This window comes from Siniperca chuatsi, linkage group LG5 (genome assembly GCF_020085105.1).
Source record: "Siniperca chuatsi isolate FFG_IHB_CAS linkage group LG5, ASM2008510v1, whole genome shotgun sequence".
Lineage (NCBI taxonomy): Eukaryota > Metazoa > Chordata > Actinopteri > Centrarchiformes > Sinipercidae > Siniperca > Siniperca chuatsi.
The window spans coordinates 5,660,335-5,685,034 of NC_058046.1; the positions used below are offsets into that span (position 1 = coordinate 5,660,335).

At 39.3% G+C, this 24,700-nt stretch overlaps 1 protein-coding gene across 3 annotated transcripts in view; it reads right to left on the reverse strand.

Moving 5' to 3' along the window:
• slc4a4a (solute carrier family 4 member 4a) overlaps positions 1–24,700 on the reverse strand; it is a 65,273-nt gene that overhangs the window by 33,591 nt on the left and 6,982 nt on the right. For all 3 annotated transcript variants that reach the window (XM_044195951.1, XM_044195950.1, XM_044195952.1), the window contains exons 4-6: positions 16,670–16,843; positions 3,037–3,172; positions 419–579 (exon numbers count right to left, since the gene is read on the reverse strand). In XM_044195951.1, coding sequence (XP_044051886.1) covers positions 419–579; positions 3,037–3,172; positions 16,670–16,843 — 471 coding nt within the window. The remainder of the gene's footprint in view (positions 1–418; positions 580–3,036; positions 3,173–16,669; positions 16,844–24,700) is intronic.

A 24,700-nucleotide genomic window follows, 5' to 3' on the forward strand; every position in this document is an offset into this window, starting at 1 on the left:
CAGTAATGAAAGCACTCTATCAAGCTGCATTATGGGAAGTGTAGGATCCAAGGGGTTTTGGAGCTTTGACCATTCTGCTTTTAATCAGTTTCTTGCAAGTCCCCCAACAATACAGAAGTGCTACTCTAAATGCTTCTGGTCTTGGCCAATAATTGAAAAAACCAACACTAACGTGAAGCATAATATGGGATGCAGACCCCTGTCTCCGGCGTAAAAATCATGTCCCTCATAAACCCAATAACTAATAACCTTTCACTGCATATAACAATGTCAGAGCACTCCCTGCATTGTACCAAAACTTGAACATAATCTGGGTGGTATTACCTTCCCACCAAAAAACACACTAGTCAATGCAAATTAGAATGGCAATTTATCTTCTTACAGATATAAGTTAACTAGTGACGTGAGGATAACTTACCAACAACCTGAGACAGAGTGGAAGCTTCCATGTCCAGCATGATGGTGCCTTTCTCTATGCACGTCCGCAGTTCAAAAAGGCTATGTAAGGACAGCGTAGCCACGTGGGGCTTACTCCAGCGTTCACCTCCTTTCTCTACCTTCTCCTCAAACTTGATCCACCTGGAGGAAGGCAAAAGGGAGAAAAAGTACTGGATTAAACTGGGAACTCAGACAGTTAGAGGCAATAACAGAACATGTCAACATTTAAACAGGCTTTGATATTAATATATTTTATAATATCATAATCTTGGGTAAGTACTTACAGTATATGGAAGTGCAATTCAGTACATCAAAGAATGATGAAATAACCTACAAATGGTGACCTTGTGGGACATCAAGCTACATTACAGAACCAAACAACATATCAACATGCAAAGAACTCAATATAGAAATATAAATAATAAAATTAATTGCAGTGAATTCCTACACCATAAAAGTCTTTGGTGTGCTTGTGTGGAATTGAGTCACAGAAGCAGGGTCGATAGAGTTTATGCCAATTTTACCAGGCAACTCACCACCTTTCACAATAAATATGACTGCACGAATACAATGCACATATGTATGCATATATACATATGTGCCATATACAATAGAGGTTTTGCAGCTCCATTACAAATCTAATAGCAACCATTGAAGAATTAATTCAGCCTGACAAGAAAAACCAGAGGACATCCCAAAATAATTATTGTCGTGTGGGTCGAGATTATATGAATTTGACACCTAGCATTGGAAAAGTGTCGTATAAAATAAATAAGAAACATCATATCATTGGGGAACGCATGTTAAATTATCAAATGTGTATACATTTAAAAGGCAATTTGGTCAAGTAAATGGTAAAAATTTCATTAATTAAATTAAAATACTAATTTTGCTTTTATTACTAGTAGCACTGCAAAGCTGTATCTTTGTCATTCATTTCATGTTGTTTATGTTTAAAGCCACATTAAGTGTTGTCTAAGGCACACCTGGTGGACATGTGCATAGAAAAATGCCAGACGAAGGACTAGGACCGGGCTGACAGTGTGTGGGAATTCAATTCTTTCTTGTGTTTATGGTAAAATGATCGGTTCTTAAATTCAGAAGCAATATTATACATTTCTATTTTCTTCATGTATTTTTTTAATTACTCCCCCACCCCCCTCCCTCAGAGTCAGGGAGATGAGAAACTGAACTGGTACTGAGCAGTTGCTTCTATACCAGGATTTTGTTTGGCTGCCAAAATTGCACTTGGTTGACAGCCAGCACTACCCAGCACTTGTGAGATCTTTTATTCATTCCCCGGAGTGCATTTGGTGAGACATTGGACTGGGTCTTAATCTCTGCAGTTATTTGCAGAATAATAAGTTTGACATTAAAGGTGCAGCATTCATTTATTTCACCTTTTGTAACTAATATATAAAGTATTTTAAAGTATATAAAACTTAAAACTTAGAGGGTCTGGAACTGTGGTCCTCTTTTAACCCTGTGGATCCTCATGTGGTGATTCCTTACTTGTACAATTTTATTGTGGTACTTCAGTTGAAACTCTTGACTGCGGGGAAATCCCTCCTGAGAAGAAAAATATTGCCTTGTGGACATTTTTCACCATCACACATCTTCTATCCTATTTGGTTGTCTTTGTACTTGTTTTATGTCTTAAAGGTTAAACTAAGGTTTAATAATCAGGCCTCCCAGTGAGCAGGTTTCTGCAGGACTGACAAGCTATAGTGCCACCTTTTGAATTTTGACATAATGACTCAGTTGAAGCCCATCTGTGCTAATCCTTCTCTAATTTAATATAAATTTCCTGTGTGCATCAGAAGCTGGACATATTTATTATCTGTCAATATCAACGCTGGAAAGAACTCAATTTCGAAAAACATTTCAACCTGAATAAAAACAGAACTTAGTCTTAAAACGCTTTCTTGAGTAAAAGTAAAAGCACATTTAAAGTACATTGAAAGACTTTGACAGCAGAGTTCTTCAGTTGAGTTCTTCTGCAAATCATTCAACCAACAGTGAACCAAAATGTAACTTCTATCTGCAGTTGGTCAGAGGTTAGGATAACAAATCAACTAATTCAGAGCCTCAAACAGCAGCCCAGGGATCTAGTTTCCCCCTGAGAGAGCTTCACTCATCCAACGCTAATGACGTATAAACAATCATCCCATCTCTATCCCATCCCATCCCACTAGTGGGCCACACAGGAGAAACCTGTGAAACCCAGTGGGCTCTCTTTGTATGCTGCTCCAAACTCAATGCACACAGCAAATTTGCTAATGTTAGAAGAACAGATTTTAGACTGACAACTAGCTGAAGTTTACAAAATGTTTGTTCAGTTATTTGGCTTGTTTAATACTATCTAAAGCACTAAAGTAACAGTTTTTGAGGTGAACTTGAACAGATTTTTACATTCTCAAAATAAAATTAACAGCAAGAATGTTGCTGTGAAGATGACTTTTCAATTGTATTACATTTTTGAATGATTGAGTGAAAGTCAATGGAGAAGGTTTCTAAACATCACTGCAATTGTAAAATCAAGGGTGCACATACGGGAACTTTGAGAGGAAGCCTCAAGTCTGAGACTGACATCCTTACCTGGCCGTCTCCTTCCACTCCATCTCCTGTCCATCCACCGACAGCAGCTCATCCAACTCAGTAAAGAGTTGTGGGGGCGCCGGGCCATCATCCTCTTCCCCGAGGATGAAGCGGATCCTCTCAGCTGCCGGCGAGACTGTGGAGAGAGGAAAAATACTGCGGTTTATAGGCTGGCAATGGTGCCCATTGGGCAAGGGTTTGGGCACCGGCTTCCCCTGCTCAGCTGGACCCTTCCCGTTGACCTCAGGAGGAGGTGGAGGTGGTGGGATTTTCACCATGACCTCCTCTCCTTTCTCCTCCGTGTCCTCTTCCTTTTCCTCCTTCTCCTCTTGGTTATTGTTGTTGTTGGACATCTTTAAAAACTCGGTGACCCCCTCTTTACTCTCCAAATCAGCTGACCCAGGGTTTGCTCCTCAGATAGCAGTCAACAAGCGACACAAGCTCACCAGAGTCCCAAAGCAGCAGCTATTAAAGTCTCGGGTGGAAGTGACAGTCGCTCTGAGCTGCCTGCTCCAGCACTTTGTGAACTAGGTAGGAGGGGGCCGATGGGGTTTAGGGGTCCCCTCAGTGACAGTGTCCCCGCAGCTAGCCCCTTCTCCCTCTCTGCTCCCTCTGTTCAAACAGGCCTTTGCCATTGGCCCTTCAGCCTTGGCAAGCTGCCCTGGAGCCCCTCATTAACAATTAGGAAATGGTTCACAAACTGGCCTATTCTTTAGCAGAGGTTTTGGCTTTTCCTTCCTCTTGTCTTCTCATTTGAATATTTGGAGAGCAACACAAAAAAAAAATTTCAACAGGATTAATACATAAATTATACTTTTCAGTGCTATTCAAACATGTTGTAAATGGTCAACACCATCATGGCTTGTTCCAAAAAGTGCAAACAATACTTGAACTTTGAATGAGAGCCCACGAACAAACACTCAAGCAGGCCAATGCATATAGAAAACTGTACACAAGATTATTGTCATCAGCAAACAACCACACAAGACCATTACATGTGCATCATTAGAGCTACAGCTTGTTCCTGGAAAAGCTGACATAAATGCAATTATGGCATCTCTGCTCAAGAAATCAGACTGCTACTGTGTAAAAGCTGCAAATATCTTGGGCACATGCTGCATAATGGAGATTGATATGAAATCTGTTTTTCACAGACTAAGCTTAAAAATGTCCCTCCAAATGTCCATGTACCCCATTTCATTTTGAACTGAAGTAGAGTCCTTTGACTAGCAAATACTGCAGAGCCAAACCTTAGCCAGAGGACACTGGTTATTGGACATTGGACACTGGCTTAAAGGCTCTGGACTGGGTTACACCAGCTATTCATAAATCCATTACTAAAGTTGAATGTTAGGTCCTTCCTAAGTTCTTAGTACCTACTAGCTACAGACGGGGGACACATTAAAGGAAAAACCTGAATAAAAAAAAGAGTGGAGAAACATAAATGCAGATGCTTCCATGCACCAGGGCTCACTGAATAGTTTGGTGAGTATGAAAATTATGTCAATAAAATGCTATGGCCTTTACAGTCACCAGATCTCAACCCAGTTTCACACCTATGGAAGATTTTGGACCAACGTGTAAGACAATGCTTTTTATCTTCAAATCTATTTAGTGATGTCTGTGACTGTCTCTGATAGTATATGTTCTTTTGTTATGTCTGGCTATGTTTGTTTTTCTTTCTATCTGCTGTACTCAGGTCTCTCTTGCAAAAGAGATCTTGATCTTAATGATATCATCTGATTAAATAAAGGCTTTATATATAAATAAATTCCTCTTGGGGAGGAATGGTGTTCATCCCTTCAATAGAGTTCCACAGACATGGCAAGGAGCACTGAAGCTGCTCTGGAGGCTCGCTGTGGCCTGACTCCATACTAAGACACTTCATGTTGGTTTTTCCTTTCATTTGTCACCCATCTGTCGTTTCAAACTAATGATGTACTAGATCAGATTCAATACTTTTTTGCCATTTCAACATAGTTTATAGGAATTTGGTTTGGTGCACTCACACAAAAATCACACAGTGACCACCTTAGAACATACGAGTAAATAAGTAATAATATTAAATAATTAAAGCAAGCATTCCCAAGGGGATCAGTACTAAAATCCACCTATGATGTATATCATTGTATAGATGCCCTTACAGTGTCTTACAGACAGGAATAATAGCAGCACTTTAATGATTTAAGAGTTTATTCATATTTTAGAGACTCATTGCAAGTAATCGCAAATGCTTGATTGCAGTTGTTGCTGCTAAGGGTGGCCCAACCAATTAGGTTTAAGGGGCAATCACTTTTTCACACAGGGCCATGTAGGTTTGGATTTTGTTTTCCCTTAATAATAACAACCTTCATTTAAAAACTGCACTTTGTGTTTACTTGTGTTATCTTTGACTAATATTTAAATTTGTTTGATGATTCGAAACATTTAAGTGTGACAAACATGCAAAAAAATAAGAAATCAGGAAGGGGGCAAACACTTTTGCACACCACTGTATATGCTTCCTCTAGGCAGTATTATTAGGAAGCACTCCATAAACTTTCATTGCTATGCAGATGATACCCAATTATATCTATCGATCAAGCCAGATGAAACTAACAAGTTAACTAAACTTCAAGCATGCCTTAAGGACATAAAGACCTGGATGACCTGCAACTTTCTGATGTTAAACTCTGACAAATCTGAAGTTATTGTACTTGGTCCCAAACACCTCCAGGACACATTATCTAAAGATATAGTTACTCTAGATGGCATTGCCCTGGTCTCCAGCAGCACCGCAAGGAACCTCGGAGTTATCTTTGTTCAGGATTTACCCTTTAACTCCCACATGAAACAAACTTCAAGGACTGCCTTTTTCCACCTACGTAATATTGCAAAAACCAGGCACATCCTGTCTCAAAATGATGCGAAAAATTAGTGCATGCATTTGTTACTTCTAGGCTGGACTACTGCAATTCCTTATTATCCGGTTGATGCAGAATGCTGCAGCACGTGTACTGACAAAAACTAGGAAAAGAGATCATATCTCTCCAATATTAGTTTCTCTGCACTGGCTTCCTGTAAAATCCAGAATAGAAATTAAAATCTTTCTCTTCACTTACAAAGCTCTTAATGGTCTGGCACCATCGTATCTTAAAGAGTTCATAATACCGTATTACCCGACTAGAACACTGCGCTCCCAGGATGCAGGGTTACTTGTGGTTCCTAGAGTCTCCAAAAGTAGAATGGGAGCCAGAGCCTTCAGTTATCAAGCTCCTCTCCTGTGGAATCAGATCCCAGTTTGGGTTCGGGAGGCAGACACCATCTCCACATTTAAGAGTAGGCTTAAGACATTCCTCTTTGATAAAGCTTATAGTTAGGGCTGGCTTGGGTGAGTCCTGAACCATCCCTTAGTTATGCTGCTATAGGCCTGGACTGCTGGGAGCCTTCCATGATGCGCCTCTTTCTCTCTCCCTCTCCATCTGTATGCATTTTTATCCCATTACTGCATGTTACTAACTCAACATCTTCTATCTCCCGTAGTTTTATGCTTTCTCGTCTCTCTCCTCTCTCCTTCTGTCGCTTTCAGCAGGTATTTCTACCTCCGGAGCTGCAGAGGCCGGATCTGTGGTTGTTGGCCACCTGCTGCCCCCATGTTCCTGCTCAACAACTGCTGCTATTCAATTCAATTTTATTTATATAGCGCCAGTTCATAACAGAAGTTATGCTTTTCCTATAGAGCAGGTCTATCCTGCTCTTAAATAAAGAATTCATTAAAATCTCTGCAGCACAGAGGAAGGACATTAATCCAGGCTAACCTAAGTGTTGAGTCTTTAACTGGACTTTCCTTTGCAGGGGAAATTTAGACATTTACATACACACCCCTCTTACTATATCACCCACCACACCGAGTCATTCATTCATTCATTTATTAATTCATTCAGTCAGTCAGCAGTAAGTGGCCAAACAGTAAATGAGGTGAAGGCTTGAAATGTCCCCTTATTGTGTTTTTTGCAGCACAATAACAACAACAACAACAGCAGCAGGTACGAGCCAGACAAGCAGCTGTAAGATTACTAGGTGGGGGATAAACTGTCTGCTGGCACACACACATACACACTCCCACAAACACACTCACATTTCCACAAGCTGCAACTAGCTTAAGTCACCGCAACCTGTTTAATAACACCTTAGGTGGAATAATTTACATGTGCGTTTCACACATTTAGCTGACTCTCATATAATACAGCTATTTACACTGATTACAGTAAACAGTTAAAACAAGCTTTTAATACCTATATGGCCAAAATTACATGCAAACAATAGCAAGCAGTGCAAGGCGAGGGTCAAAGCCTTAGGGATGTAGACTCACGCAGAGCACATACTGCTGTTTTACTTAAATGTGCATACAGTTACTAAAAAAGAAGCAGGACAGTAAAGGTGTTTTCTTTCCAAAGAGCAGCACAAAATATTTTATCATAATAATACAAATTGTAATAAAACAATCCCCAAATACTAAATTGTTATTTTCTTCCCTATGGAATTAAGGTAAAGATATCCAGATGAAGGAAACACATTGTCTCAGCAGAAATAAATTTTGGCAAAAGATCAGGTAAAGCAACCTGCGACCCAGAGTTTATAGCTGGAATTATCTGAAGCTTCTTCTAATACACAGTAAGCATCTAAAACTAGATCAAGATTTTATTCAAAGGAGATTTTCTAATCTTTCTTTCTTGAGAAACTGATGCTGCATATCTATGCTATCCAGCAAAAAACTCAAGCTGTTAACAAGCACAGCGTTGGTGTCAATGCAATACTGTCCCACTGGAGTAGTTGCTAAGAGAAAGGTGGGAGGGTGGGTGAGAAGAGTTAGGGGGTGAGGCTCAGTGCAGACTGAAAGCAAAGAGGGGTGAGAGCAAGCACGAAAAGGAGGGATAGAAATGAAAATCCCATCGTTCAAACGCAATTTCAAAGCTCTGTGTGCTCTAGCCAAGAGCCATGGGCATACAAAGAGGACTTTGTCCCAGCAGCAGAGGCTCATGGGATAGGGGATGGAGGAAGAATGCCCACTGCCCAGCAGAAAGCTTAGTGTGGCTGCCACTAAAGGCCTGTTTAGTCCCACTCTTGACATGCATCCTACACAAATACCTTCCATCTTCTCTGACCTTTTTGAAAAACTCAGCACAGTAAAAGGCTACATGGGATCTAATAGCACATTCATTGTTTGTGACTGTACATGCAATGATAATGTAACCCCGCGTCACTCTTTCAAAGCAAAGAGAGGATCACAGAGTACAGGAAATGTTTTCCAGCCACAGAGTCTGACATTCAGTATGCAGGGCAGCTAACACACAGGCAGCGAACAGGGATTGGGTTGAATGCAGAGTAACACCCAGAGGGTGATTCATTGAAAGCCCAGTATTTACACCCAGACCATCTAGCTCTGGTATTTTGTTGTGATAGCTGAGGTGGACAGGTTCTGATGAGAATGTAACAAATATCAGCTGGGGGGACATAACCTGAAATGAAATGACCACTGTGATTTCTGCAGGTATACTGAATGTACAAACACATATTCTCTGTGCTTTCACTGTAAACAGCACAATGCAACCCATCACAGAAGGGTCAAGTTTAAGTTTGTCTGCAAAATGGCTTAGTGCGCCCCTTTGTCCAGGAAGACTCACCAACATTACCAGTATTTTTTGTGAATCATTTAACCTTCTGGCAATAAGGGTAAACCCATTAAAGTCTTAATTCATCTCATTCATCTTCCAACTTTTGTCGTTTTTCCCTCATATTACCACTTAACACAACATGGTACGTCTTTGCAGGGCAGAGGCAAGATAAAGTCACTTGGATCTAATGTACGGAAATTGATTGTAAAATTACTGAGGTATGCAAGTGTGCACATTTATGACAGTATGGAATAAAATTAAAGCCAGCCTATGTAACTTTTGCTGAACAGCAGCCACTGTGGCCACAAGTGGTGATTACAGAGTAATGGTACACTGAATTTCATGAAGATTGTCATGAGTCAATCTCTTTGTCATTTTCTCTTTGTTTGCTTCTTATTTTTACTTGTGTGATGTTCATCTCTGACATGTTAAAAACAGAGCAAAACGTTAGTACAAGCAGAGAAAAGTCTACAACTGGGTCAGAAATGTCAGTTACACAACATCTAACTACACTTGACTAACATTAGCTAAGATTAGCCACCGATTATACAGAAAAAGTACGACTGTTGTGGTAAAAACCCTGAGTGTTATGAACTGAGGAACACCACCTGAGGGACACACACAATCGGTAAGGCACTTATTTGATGTTTAAATGTGTTCCAAGTCATTAGAGAAATATGGCATGAATTACAGCAGTACAGAGAAAAAGGTGTAAGTAGAGGTAAACAGCTGATCTAAATGCAAACCAAATGTGTTCATAGATTTAAATAAGATATTTGGATCTATCTATCTATTCTAATTGGGGAGATGCTGCCTTTTCAGATTGAGGAGAGAATGAGGGGGACTTTGTGTCAGGTCATTTGCCTTTTGAGCCACTTTCTCTTACGAAGGATTGATTTTCATTCATGTTTGCTGCAAAGTTGTTTTATTGCCTTTGGTAGTGATCTGTATACCAGATCAAAGAACTGTTTATTAGTGCACATCTTATTTCTAGGCAGAATCAATAGATCTCTCCAGGGCAGTGCTGAGTCTAATCAGAGAAGATGTTTAATGATGCAAAATCACAGCACTCACTAACTGAAGAAAGTGAGTCCGGTGGGTCTGACTATGTCTGATTGTTTACTGTCTGACAAGGGGATGAGAAGATTTAACAGAACAGGTGCTCAAAGACTGTTCAAGGACCAAAAGATTCAACTACATTTTATCAGTTCTGCAAAGACAGTTCAGAAATAGTACCAGCGTATACTTTTAGAAAATGTTTCAATGATCTAAAACATCTGATGCTCAAACAGCAAGACCTTCTTTCCAGACTCACAATTTTATACCAATGACAACAATCATACAGGGCTAAAATCCATCACAGAACAGCAAATATTCCAATTTCTCCATTGACAGAAGTCTTAATACATCACAATGCAAGGTCGTAATGAGACATTGAATAAGGGGCATAGCCACAGTCTCAAACATGCAGTGTGCTGTGCAGTGTTCACAAACGTGGCTAACCATAAAACCACCTTTAACTGAGGTCAACAAACTCATGTCCACTGTCTGACTAATGTTGAAAGTCAAGGCAGGTGGACTGAACGTAGGTACAATGAAACAGTAGATAGTTTGTAGCTAGCTGTACATCCCCTATAAGCTAAAATAAAATGTGATCATGCGTAGCCTAAAATCTACATGCAGGGCCATTTTATCCAATTCACTGTCTAGAATGAGAAATAATACTGATTGTCATTGTCTTATACTCCTAAAATGTCCTATCTTGGATGTTTACAGCAGAAAATACAGCTAGAAGACTTACATGTACACTCGCACAAGAACAAAGGGATTAAAGAAAGGCTGTGGAGGTGATGGGTTTGGGGACATTGTTTATCTAAGTGTCAATCAATGAAGATTAACTCATAACAATAACTCATGTACAGAAAGACACAAATTGAAACAAAATTATGGCTTTTCAAGGGTTTAAATAAAATAGTTTATCCAATCAATATCCAGAGACCTTTTCTATTGATACAATTTATTTTTTCCTATGACGCTGAAGAATATCTCCAACAGTCTGTTGCTCTGTAGACAGCCTAGTTTCACAACGCCATACCTATTTCCACACTGTTTGCACTGTGCGAGCACAGAAGAAGGTTTTACAGAACCTCCTATCACTTAGTGATAAGTGAAAAAGTGTTTAATAATCGTTTGAATTTATTATACCAACCAGAATCATCAAGGGAGGGCCAATGAGCCTTAGTAGGAAAGCAAATGTACTTCTTTTCTCTTTTCTCCTCTGGCCACTGTGTCCTGACCAGACACGTAATCCTTGTCAGGCCATGTATACTTTAATTTCTCACTGAAAACTCTGAAATGTCTCTTCAGTTTGGATCCTTCCTCGTTACTGTCAGGGAAAATATTTGGCACAAAGTGGATTATATCTAGCATTGTGTCAAAGCTTTCAAAGGGAATTATAGTTTGCTTTCAGAGTGATCGCTGTAAATGTTTAAGGATGTAACATATATTACTGTTGCCATGTGAAAGCTGGGTAGCTCCAAAATGTCAACTTTTCAGGAACCAGAAGAAAAACAGCCAGGTTTCTACCTCGACCTTTGCATTTATCTAATAAATTTTGTAAGTCTTCATAAATCTCAGGATTGTACTTTCAATTCTGAGAGAAGCAGGTATCCTTCCAGTGAAGCAAGAACGTTAAATTGGCGTGACGTATTCACAAAAAAACTGAATACATTACAGCAGTCTCAGCTTGCAGAAATTAAACCCATTTCTATATTATAAATTTTATAATTTTTGCAATCCACTTTGAAAGAACATTTGATCCTACTATAAGGAAAAGGAACAATCTTTGAAAAAAACCCAACATGCTCATCAAATGAGCAGGGGTCAAATGGCCCTACAGTGGACACACATGTAACCAGGAGGATGTACTTCCAGTCCCTGCAGCGTCCATCTGACCAAACAAGAGGATTACAGACAAGGGCCTTCCCCTGGGGGCGGCCATGTTTCCCAGAGAGAGTAACACGGAGGAGGGCAGTGAATAACAGTAGGACATTAGGTACACTGCATGCCTGTCAATTTTTGCATGCCTGACAGATGCCTGTAGATTCGAGTTTTAGTTGTACAAACATTTCTCAAAGGCAGAGCTGCTCTAGAGTCACAAATAGCCAAGTACACAAATAAACAACAATGTTTTTGTAGCAAAGGTTGGCTAATTGGAAAAACTGACTAGGAAAAAAAAAAACCTCTATATTAAAAATCTAAATGGCAATGACTGACAATCAGGATGTTGGAAGGTCATTAGGCTAGCTCACTAGCTTTCCCAGATAGCTAGCTATAGGCTATATGGCTAATATGGCTAGTTTGACCCTGAGAGGTCAGCTAGGCCAGTAAGCTAAACAAGATATAGACAGGTATGAAAATGATGCAAGTCACACATTATGTTCTGGTCTTTACAGTTACAAGATCAACTATTCAACCCAACTGAACACCTATGGGAGATTTGGGAGTGTTGTCCCCACCATTATCAAAACACCAAGTGGGAGGCAAGACAGCAAAGTAATATCTTTTGGAAGAATAGTAGTCCATATAGACTTGGACAACCTATGACAAGGAGCACTGAAACTGTTCTGGTGACTCATGGTGACCTTACTAAGAAACTTTGTATTGACATTAACTTCATTCTCTCTAAGCCCTTTTGTATCCATGCTTCAGTCCAAAGTTACTGTATTTTCCAAGTGCTTTTACAACATGTTTTCTAATATTTTGCTAAAAGCTATATTCTAGTTAATACCCTCTCATGACCAACTCTGCCTACCACAATGGCAGATTCATTCAGTGTGTAAATTGCACTTGTTATTAGTAACATTGGAAACTGCCATCTTGTGTTGTATACATATACCAAAACAAACATCAAATCATTGCCATCCTACATGAAGCAAATACAGCTAACTGTCACTTAGCAAGAGTATCTGTTTTGTTTTTATCTCTGCCCTCTTTGTTTTAACTCAGCCAATAAGATTATTTCTGTCTCTTCCTCTGAGAAATGTTTGAACTCCAATCTGTCCCAGCACACTGCAGGTGGCCTCAGACTCATACTGGCCTTCTTTATGAGTGTTTTTTTTCCTTTTGGAAACTTGTTTATATTTTCCTAGCACTGCAAAAGACAAAATATGCCTGTTGCGGAGGATATGCTGCTTACAGTCACAGATTTGTTTTTGTTTTTTGTATGTCCATCACAGTGGTTTCTCTTTATCTTTTCTGTTAATACAGGTGTGCCTGGAGTCTTATTTAATGCATACAGCATGCTGAAAATCTTTGATTCACTTTGGGGAAACAATCAATAGAATGGCAAAGTGTCTCAATCAGAAACAGTCTATTACTAGGAACAAAACACGTATATTCTGCCAAACTAAATAATCAGTAAATAACTAAGGGACCAGTCCAACAGCGTACTTAATGGTTCACATCAAATGAAATATAAATTGCACAAAAGTCTGTTTACATACAATAAAGTAAATGAACCACAGACTGTACAATAATACCAATTGTGTGTTCTCTGTTTGTTTTATGTCATTTCACTGTGCACTTCACTAACACCTTAATTCCATGACAGATTTTTACAAAACATCAACAGCATTTACACTATTCAGCCATGTGAACCAGCAGAGTACCACAGTGTTGACTGTTAACAAAACGTCAATGTTCACAGTCTCCTGCCAATGTAGTTGCATTTTCCATGAATGGAGAATTATCAGTGTTGCTGTAAACAAACGGAGGTGTTTGGTTTTTCCCCTTTGATATCTATGTATATTTATTTTTTTCTCTTTAACTGCAAGCCTTTTGGTTCATCATATCTGTAATGGTTAGTGTACATGTAAATATAGGTAGGAAGAAACAAACACGCTGTTATTTACTAGTTAATCTTACAAATTCAAAAATCATCAATCTTAATAAATGCACATAAATGAAAGACCCCAACAGAAAGGTTGGACTTCACAATCACCCTAACCACCGGCACAAACAACTCCCAACACAACGTTGTCCAGGCTATGATCCATCTCATCTCCAAATAAAGGTAGCAGTTTCAAAAAGACTAATGTTGTTAAACCAAGTGTGAGCAAATGAACCGGCAAGGCCGAAGAGTAACTGCAATGCTGTTTACACCCAACAGGATGGAATATTTACCCCACCCAAAACGCAGCCTTCATGGCCCCACGGGCACGATCCATTAGCTTTGGTGGGTACAACTGCATCACTACCAGGGCAGTCCAAATGCTCAATAACCCAAACACTTTGGTTTAGGGTTAGGCTTTCAACGAAAGAAACGAAAAGGAAATACAGACAACCACTCTACAACTACCGGCTGCAAAAAAACATCTTCAGGGTCATTGAGACAGATCAGCCTCTCCAGAACACCAAAACATTTCTATGAACAAAGAGGTTGTATGGATAACTACTTAATTGGTCACCTGTATTCTTTAATATCTTTTCTGTTTAGTAGTAGTTCTTCAGTGGTTACCAATCTGGGATTCGAGACCCACCAAGGGGTTGCAGGATCAATCTGAGGTGTTGCAAGACGAATAGCGAATAAGAAAAGAAGAATCACTTCCGGTTATGGCGGCTTGCAACAAAGACAACTTTTAGCTCTCCGTCACTTTCTGGCTTAAATCCTGTTAGAACCCACGTTTCTATATCCAAACATCATGTCTTGTTCGAGTTTGGAGAGAGGATTTACAGGAAGACATTTCATTTGATGAGTGGGAAGATGGCTGCAAGCTATCTTAAACACAAACAGCAAATACCTGTCTTAAGCCTTTACAATATAACTGGTTGATGCGCACATATATTACTCCAAAAGCTAAATAAATTTAATAGTAATATCCCAGATCTGTGTTTGGGAAAAAATTTCCATTGTGTTTGAGGATGTAATACGATTAAAAAAAAAAAATTCTGGGAAGAAGTGAAATATATGATGGAAGAGAGAGCAAATCTTTTTGGATCTATGTTTATTACAGGCAAAACAGATGATAGCTCTATCATGGAAAAATGTAAATAGACCAGCTATTGGTAAATGACTAAAGGAACTGTCTGCATGTATATCCTTGGGGGGGTGGGGGGGATCACCTATTCTATTAAGGGAAAACAAGAGCTATTTAAAAAGATATGGCGTCTTTTAATTAATTATCTTGAACGCAACACAGACGGAAAGTATTCTGGGTCAGGAAAGTTAATTTGTGAATATTGTGAAATGAATATGAAATTATGAAAAATTTAATAAAGAAAAAAAACAAAAAGAAGAACTATCTATGCTACCCAAAATGTAGTTTTACCTTCAGGCTTCTAAAAACTATTAAACTGAAACAATGTGAGAAGTGACAATCACTGGACAAGATCAATGGGTGACAATGGGTCATAAGCGGACACTGATTGGCTTTAAAGGGTCACAAGCACTGTATTACTCAGGGTAAGACTAAACCTGAATGTAGTAGGTTCTTAGAATTAGTAAGAGAAAAGCTCAGATTACACTGCTCCTCTGCTTCCCATTCCAAACAGCTTGCAACATGATATCTGAAACACTGACATAACATTAATAATCACTTCTTCAGCCACTTACTTAGCTCAATACTTCTGACTGTGATCAAGGAACATACCCAAAACTCTATAAAACTTACCATTTTTGCTAAATATACATGATCAGTCAGTAGCAACAACCAGATGGGCTGTCTGTAATCTATTCTCTGATTGGATTTATGTCCTGAAGAAAATCCCCCACATCCAGCAATGTGTACACAATGTAAAATCCAGTTGTGGTGTATTTTAGTCCTCTTGTCACTTCATGTGCAAGCAGGCATGTATAAAAGTACGTCATTCTCTAGAAATGACAGTGGCCTGCCTCATTATTGGATTTGACAGAAAGCAAGGACATTTTAAGCCTTATTCAGAGGACTACTATTACACATGGACCTCATCAGAGAATTACCCTCTATCCTCTGTTTTCTCCAAAATTACTGCATGTTATTGTTATCAGAAGACCCCTGTCTTCACCAAAATATAGACATAAATCAGTGGTTCTTGTGACCCTTTATTTACCATTTTAGAGGTCTTGAGATGTAAAACTCTCCAGAATTAGCTTCTTCTTCAACTTTTCTCAATTGCTGTTTATCTTGCAACCCCGTCAGATTTATCTTGAGGGCCCTAGAGGCCCTAGAGGCCCCTTAGTCCCCGACCCCCAGGCTGGGAACTACGGTCATAAATTGTTTGTTTTTTATTAAAATTGGCAAATTCACACTATTTTAAATTAACCATGTTTCTGTTACATTATAAATCATAGGACGTCTACAGGTTTTATTAATGCAAATGGCTTTAGTCTTACGTCGATTCAAACCTTAACTTTGAAAAAATGCTGACATCAGTAAGAGTTGGGCTTACACTTTAACTCAGTCACCAAATGTAACCTTTCCCACCTCCCTTTCTTTCTCAAGTTTCCCCTCGAACTGGCCAGAGCTCTTTGTCCGAGCATCCGTACATGGCAGCAGCTGCGCCTGAGGGCACATCGTACTTTACACTCTACGGGACGGGAGAAGCTCCAGCCAACCAAGAACACAAGCACCAACACATTTAGATGTTAACACACCCGCACACACACACACACACAAAGAAAGATACGCTTATGTCTACAACCAAAGACAAAAGCACAGGAAGGCATGCACTTACACAGTGTACTCAAGAGACTCATATCAGCACTGGTACAATTCTATCTGAGTAGCCATTACTTCCATTGAGAATTCACTCTGCTCTGTCGAAACAGACTCGTCACTCAGCAGGACATGCACGACTATTTTTGGCCACTAAGTAGACTCAGCAACTTCTTTGGGGTCACGGGGAGTTACAGGGGCTTTTTTCTGGAAAAAGAGAGCCGCCTTCAGCAAAGACAGACATGAGCCCTAATCAGCCCTGACAAGGAGTCCATCAGAACTTACTGAGAGGTTTGAGGATGCTGTTGCTGGCCTCATCGTTGTTTTCTGTGTCCGACTTGTCAGAGGTGTTCTCCGTCAACCTCTCCTTTCTGTCCTTGTGGCTGGTTCTCCGACGGTGACGCCTCCGACGCCGATAGCTCTTGGGCACATGCACGCCGATGTAAATGGTGTGGTGACCTGCAAAAAGCAAAACAGCAGATGAATTCCGTGACACTAAACATCCTGACAAATTCAGATTGCTATGATGCAAATGATGCCCTTGAACTTCACAGCTGACTTCCTGAAAATGACAAGACACAATCAAAATCCCTATCAGAAAGTACAATATTAGAAGCATCAACATTTAGAAAATCATCACGTGACCACTACAGTGCTGCAAAATAAGTAAAATACAACATCACCCTAACCCAATCTTGACCACTTGTCAATTCCGATAAACAGGGAACATTCTCACGTTCTCAAGACAGTGTAGCAGAGGAGGGTTTAGAGGTTACAGTACACTGTCAAAACAAATATTTGGACATAGCAGTGAAGACGACATGAGTTCTTGCATGACTACATCCCTGTTATTTATGTTGGCACAATACCAACAGGATGTGCAGTTTTACATGTAGTTGGGTGGTTTAGGGTCACTAATGACAAGCAGACCAGACTGTTTGCTAATAACATGCCATTCAGATGGATGTGGATTTCATTCCAACATGCTATACATCTATTTTCAGAAATAATGGTCAGACATGGTTTGGGGCATTTATTCTTCTTATTACTAGAGTAGATGTGGAATTACAGGTGGCATTTAATCCACACATAACTGAGTGATACATTGTGTTAGTTTGTTTACACAAAGTATTGAACCATATCGCAAACACAGTTTCTTTTACAACAATATTAAAGATCTGAAGCTCCACTGGAACTTGCTGATTTAGTGATATACTGGTGAATCAATTACTATTTGGCAGGGTCCAAAATGAACACCCGCCAAGCACCAAATGCAGGTAGATTTTCCGTTTGGCGAGTAAATCTCAGAAGGCTATCCGTCTGTGTCAGAGTTTGACACACACACACACACACACTACCATATGTGTTTTCACGCGTGTTTAAACACTGCCGTGAAACTGTCCGCCTCGAGCGCTCCTAGTTTCGCGGCATACAGGATTTCAGATACTCTGCTAAACTATAATTTGCCGCCGGTCTGCTGCTGCAACCAGGTATCACGCCAAACCGTGTAATACATGCGCCGGTCCACTGTGGCAGTGTCACGTTTTCAACATGTTCTCATTCCGCAGTCAAATTAGCAACAGTAAATATGCAACGTCCAGTTAGACTTTCAAAATAAAGCTGGCTGAGAAATATTTAAGGTGATGATCGTAGTTTGTTTAGGTTTAGGCCTGTTTTATACAGTCTATGGTACAGTCCTGTGTTTGACCCATTACTTTTATGTTTGATTCTTAAGTACATTTTAAGCACAGACTTCTGGAGTTGTATTCAGGCATGAATTGATAAAAAATTAAATCATTTTGCTTAATATTTAGCTCTGGCCTCTTCTTTAAGTTTGTATTCAACATAATACCTTAATATCTGAATGAAATGTACTGAATATATGTCACACAAAAAGGCAATTTATTATTTTGGCAGCTAAAAAATATGCTGGCCGGTGGATTTTTTCATCTACCAGTCCCATTGGACAGTGAGTCAAAAAGTTAATTTCGGACACTGCTAGTTGGTGACCAGTGCAATCCATCATTACTCTGTGATTTCCAGGTAACCAAAGCTGCTGTTTTCTACCAAGGAGGAACATAAAACTCAGTACACTAATTAGTACACTAATTGTTAGTACACTAACAAACTGCACACTAATGCAGTCTAATACAACAGTCCTGCAATAAACCCTACCTTCATGAAGATTATAATGTTCAGTTTTTGCTTTTAGAGAGGTGTTGATTCAACTTTATGGTCATTATGGAGGATGTTGTTTGTGGTGCTGTTGACATGTATTGCATTGTGAGAGGTGTTTCTATTATTTACTCTACCTTCACTAATAAGTGAATGAAGCTGTATGCAAGTAGTAGCACTTTGTATCCGACCATTCAGCAATGTTCAGCAATGCAAATTTGGCCCCATAAGTTCCTGGACCATCAGAAAGTACTAACCCCAGAGCAGGGACTGGCATCAGGAACCATTGCTTAGGTACTAAATTTAGACCCTGGTTCATCCAATTGAAACACAGGTAAGGTTCCTGAGTTCCATGAATGGTTCCTGGGCCACTGGAAAAGTTCCTGTGGTTGAAATGGGCTACCAGTCTGCATTTGTTTTTGTTTGGTGTACCTAATAGACTATACACTTAGTTGCCTGTTTATCACTTCAGTATCTTTAATGCTAGTTTTCTATACATTCAGTACTGTATATGCCAGTAGAGTTTCCCAGCCACAACAGTTCAAAATGGCCACCATGATTAATACAATCAATATTTTGCAACCTGACTAATGATTGCTATTCAGTTCCAGGGTTTAGTTTTAGTAACGTCATACTGTATATCAAGTAAATATTAATAATATTCAATAATTCTTCACCTTCTCTCTAGTACCTGCATACTTTTCTTTTAAGTTTAACTGTCCGGGTCCCCCAGACGTTCAACTGAAAGTAACCTTTCAGAGTAAACATCAAAAGTCTTACCGAAACAAAACTCTCAATGCAATGCATTGTCAAACGTCGCCTTTTGAAGTACGTCGGGTAACGCTGAGCCAAGCACTGCACATGACCCAACCAGGAAGTGGCTGAACCCCTCAACACAACAAACAATGATCTTTCTTGAAGTACAACAGCATTCATTATTCACTCGTACCACAATGCCTTGTTTTTTAAGGGTTCATCTAAATTCACTGACACCGACGGTTCAGCATACCAAGCTAATGCTGAGCATCACAGATGAGGAAGATCTAAAAAGGTTTGAACTGTCTAAACCTAAAAAGTGAAGGGATACTGTAAATCAGAGGGAATACTGGTGAATATTGGTATACACTGAGCAGATATTGGCCTGTTGTTAAATACTGGACATCAGACATCAGCCTGTAGTTTGCTTGTATCATTTTCTCCCAAAACTGCAAAGAAACAGACTAAACACAGCTAAACTATTAACAGTTTAAAATGAGTTAAAGATATAATATAGATGTAGATATATAACAATAGATATATATGTAGATATATTTGGCAATCATATTACTTTACAATTCCTTCGGTACATCAGTCTGTTTTGGTAACGTTACTCCTCACATGATACAGAATGAATGAAAGTCATAAAGGGTAACACTGGTAAATAGATAATAAATGGTGAAAAAAAAAGAAAAGAGAGTGAGACAGACAGACAGGAACAGCGATGGAGGAACTCTCCAGAAGAAAACAGACAACAGTTGGAGACAGACCCGCATTACCCACACCAGAGCTGCTACCCACTAGGCTTTTGGCTCAACAAAGATGGTACCTGTCTAATGTTTATGGGATAACATAAAAACACTAGATCAATCGTACACAGCTAAAACCCTGCCAGCATCACTGGCCAAAAAGGCAAACAATTAATCTACTCTATGAAACAAAACTCCAAGTTGCTGAAAGTTCAGTCAGAACACTACAGCAGATTAAACAGAAGATTGTAAAAACTACAACTTCAAACCTGCTTAAAATATGTATGGAGTATGGAATTGGGACACAACTCATGCAGTAATAAGAATGGATGTGCTCTATTTTGCTGTGGCAACATCCTGCTAGTTACAGTACGTAGCGGCAAGGAAACCCACTTAAATGAAGTGCAGGTGGCCAAAGAGATTGCAGGTTTGATGCTGAATATCTATCAGTTGCTTGTCAAAGAGCAGCAGGTAGTGGGGATGCAGTAGTAAACTTTAATCTTATGTTTTTTTATTGTTGGCAGAGACAGTATGCTAGAGGATCTTTACCATTTGGGAACCATTACAAGCCGTGTGAAATATGTTTTTATTTTTCTGTATTGTGTACGATGCTGTTTGGTATTTTGTTAACATGACACACAAGCAGTCAATTCAAGTCAGCATACGGGCCATTTTGTGTACCAAACTCAAATGGAGTGGAAACTACATCCACTTGACTCACAGTGATAAAGATATAAGTTGTCCTGGTTTAAGAAACGCAGTAAAACTAACAGGAGAGTGAGGGAGGTGTCGATGAAGCTCCGTCTGTACCCTAACCCTATCCCACAGGAACTCTAAGTGAAAACACCTGTGTGGGTGCGCAATAGGTGTGTAGTGAGTAATTAATTTCCTAAAACATTTAAATGTCACTTACCTACATGTGATACACAAAGAAAACAGATTGTCATGGGTGTATTCACGGACTGAAACAATTAGATTTTCCTGTTGCTATGATGAAGAAATCACCATCATGTCAAAGGTGGATGACACTAATGAGCCAATATGAAATATTTAATACAGGGCATCAAAATTTCTGTATTTCAGCATACAACCTATTTCATAAATGGGAATGTCAATATTTTAATACATCTTTGGGTTAAAACAATGAATCGGCAAATCCAGTCTGATACAACAACTTTGTAAACATCAGAATCCTTGGTGTCTTATGATATTATTTTGCCCAGCTCCTTGGTTTAGATTTTTGGTTTACTGTTTTGTAGAGCTAAAAGTTCAGCGCCAAAACAAATGTACCAAAGGAACCAGAAAACTACGTTCATCACCGTCACTTTTCACAGTTTACTAAATCATAGTTCTTGTAGCTACAGATAGATAAGCTAATGAAGGTTATCTCTCCTTTCCTTCCACTGGAAATACTAACAACTTTTAAGCAATACAAACTTAGACCTAATGGAATAAAAATACCTTTACATAAATACCCAGTATTATTTGTGTTACCTTTTACCTTCCCACTGGTTTATTAAGTAACACTGGAGTCGACCAAATAAGCAATCAGATTTGCTATAGAGCAAGTGGGACGGTGTAGTCCCTCATTCGTCCAGGAGTGTTCTATCGTAGAAAAGGTTTCAGTCGTAGTCATCTGGACACTGTTTTCAGAATCAAAACGTTTCGGCTCCCATCCGGAAGTCATTCTCAATTGTGAAAATTGGACCGGGAACTCAGAAATTTAAGCTACTCTAGAAATGGTTGAGCAAGTGGGTATTACAGCAAGACCCAGAAGCAGATGGCTGGACAGCGACAAAAGAAAGAGAACAGAGACATAGACAGACAGAAAGAAATAAAGACCACAGTGCTTTTAGGGCTGACAGATGAGCAATAAAGCTGAGTGTGAAGACGCTTGCACAAGCTAGAAAGGAGGTGAGAGAATGTGAGGAGAGTGATGGAGGAGAAGGAATAAAAAATAGTTGAGTCAAGGAGCTGGAAAGGAAGATTTGCACACTGCCAGAGCAGCTTTGTGTAACAACTTCCTCTTTTTTTTGTGGAAAAAGAACTTCTTTTGGAGCTCCCTGTAAGCACACACTGAATGAAATAAAATCCTTGTGTTTGCTGGGAGGTTTGTTTCACTCACTAGATTTCTGAGGAGAGGCAACGCGGCCGCCAGTTTCCCCAGTAACCGTGCCGCTGAGAGCTGCCCAGACCAGTGGGGAGGATGGCAACACACCACGCAGCGCTGACAGCATGCTAATACAAAACAGCTTTAAAAATATACTCTTGGATTAGGGGGGAGAGATGTTGATAGTTGGGCTTTTTGTCAGAAGAAATTATTACTCTTCCTCTTTACTTCTGACTCAGCTGTAACAGGCAATATCTTGAAACTTTGAATTATATCACAGGAATGCAAAAACATGCATCAGTATAACATAGTGTATAACTATATACACTATAACATACACACCAGATGTGAGTGTTTAAAAGCATGGGAGCTTGGGCTGCGTAACTGAATCGCCTATCTTGAGCATTAACATGGTCTGTGACACAGAGTTCAGATACAAAATGTTTTGCTTGAGTGAAACCACAGACAATCAGTTTCAGATAAAGATAATTTGGCCATTGGACCAAAGCTCCTCTTACAGACTCTTATCTTGTACAATGTGAGAAATGTGAGCTACCTCATCCCTTTTTTGTTCTTTTTATGAGTCTGTCTTTGAGTCAGGCCGTCGGCCCTGAGCGAGCAGCGGACATGGGACTGAGCTCAGTGGAGACTCCAAAAAGAGATTTAGCCAGCAGACGAGGACATACACAGGACAGCTGAGACGCGGGTTTTGCACATGCAGTTAGAGAGACTGAAGCGGGGTTCAAGCTGAGGTGACACCTGACAAAATGTTGACCTCCAGCATGAGGGACACTGCTGTGCAAATTCCAGTGTTGACTCTGTTATTTTAATCATGTGTTCAACTTAGTTACTTAAAAAGGATCATAACAGTGATTCTGCATGTTTTAGCCAATTCACGACAAATCAAATGTACTTTACATCACAACCATACCACTGTTTTTACAACCATTCTACACAGCCATTGTTTTACATCCATTTCTGTTCAGTACGAAAATCAATTTGCAGACTTCTGAAGCTTGCTTAAAAAGTGTAATCTATCAAAGTGTACATCAACAACTCCACGTTCATTTCAAGTTGCATTACTGCTACATGGTAAGATTTTAAAAGTCTGCTCTGCATTATCATGCACTGATAATGTAAGAGTTCACTGTGATGGATTACATAACTCGTGTTTAATAGATTCATACTGTACAGAAACGAACAGAAACCAACGGTTGTCTGTAATGGTACAGAAATTCCATATAACAATATATATGAATAAGAATATCTTTGGCAAAAATGTAAAATACATGATCTGTAGTAAAAAGCTAAAATTTGCAGTACCGGTACGACCCTTTAGTCAAGCAACATTATGGAATTTACTGAAAACAAAAATTCAGTTGTTCTCGTTTTGTCCTGGATTTTGTCTTTGTCAAAAAAATTACCCGAAATCACCAACAACAAATAGAGGAAAAACCCATGAGTTTCTTGGATGGTAAAACTGGCTCCATGCCAGGCCCTTTAATCTGCTGGACTAGAACCAAGAAACATGTGTTGTTGGGTGCTGCCTGATGTCATCACCATGTAAACTTAACCTTGCTCCTAGGCAACAAGAAGGATCATGAGCAGTGAGGAGAGCTTGAGGTTTGAAAAAAATGGAAAGGGGACACTGAATCAATATGCAATTAGCTGGCTCTACACCAACTTGATCTGAAATGAAAGAAATGTAGCATACTGGACAGTTTTCAAGGAAAAGCTACAATAAATTGTTAAGAAATGCTGGGTTATCTACAACAATGGGATAGAAAATTTTGAAATACTAAAGCAACTACAAAAAAAGACGACTTTACATGTCTTATCCGATTGTGTTATCAATAAGAGAGAAACTTTGACATGCTTAATTGTCTGCTAGGTTCACTCAATTTTGAAATCTGTCTTATAAATATTTTATAATTAATTTGTCAAAAAAAAAAAAATCTACAGTTCACTGTAATGAGAAGTACTGTTCAAGTACTGTACATTCCCTGGTGGCATTAATCCATTTGAAAACATGCCAATAGAGTACAATTATAATATTACTCTATTAGTTTTACTCCTTACAAATGATCAGCAGGCACTCTTTAAGGTCATTTTAGCATACTTGAAGGTTTTTTTTCCCCCCCGTTGTCTTTTTTGTCCTGTAGGTCTTTAAGGGGATTAGTGAGGTAAACACAGGATCACATGCTCCATGTTCTATATCTTTCTTGTGCCAGCTCGCTAAACAGGTGAGCATCACAGTGTATGTGCAGGAAGTGAAATTTGGCAGTCTCTAAAAGGATAAATGACGCCCTTCCTGTTTCTCTCAATGGAGTGCCCTTGTTTTGAAAAAAGAAAAACAATTCAGAAGAACTTTAGGAAAAAGAAGAAAAAAATCTGATTCTTTGCTTTAAAGTAGCATAGTTTTTAGAGAAATGACTCAAAATAGAGATTCAGTAACTTCTGAGGGAGGTAAAATTAGACTTTTTTGATCACATGCAGAGAAATCAAAGTGTACAGGAACAGGTAAAC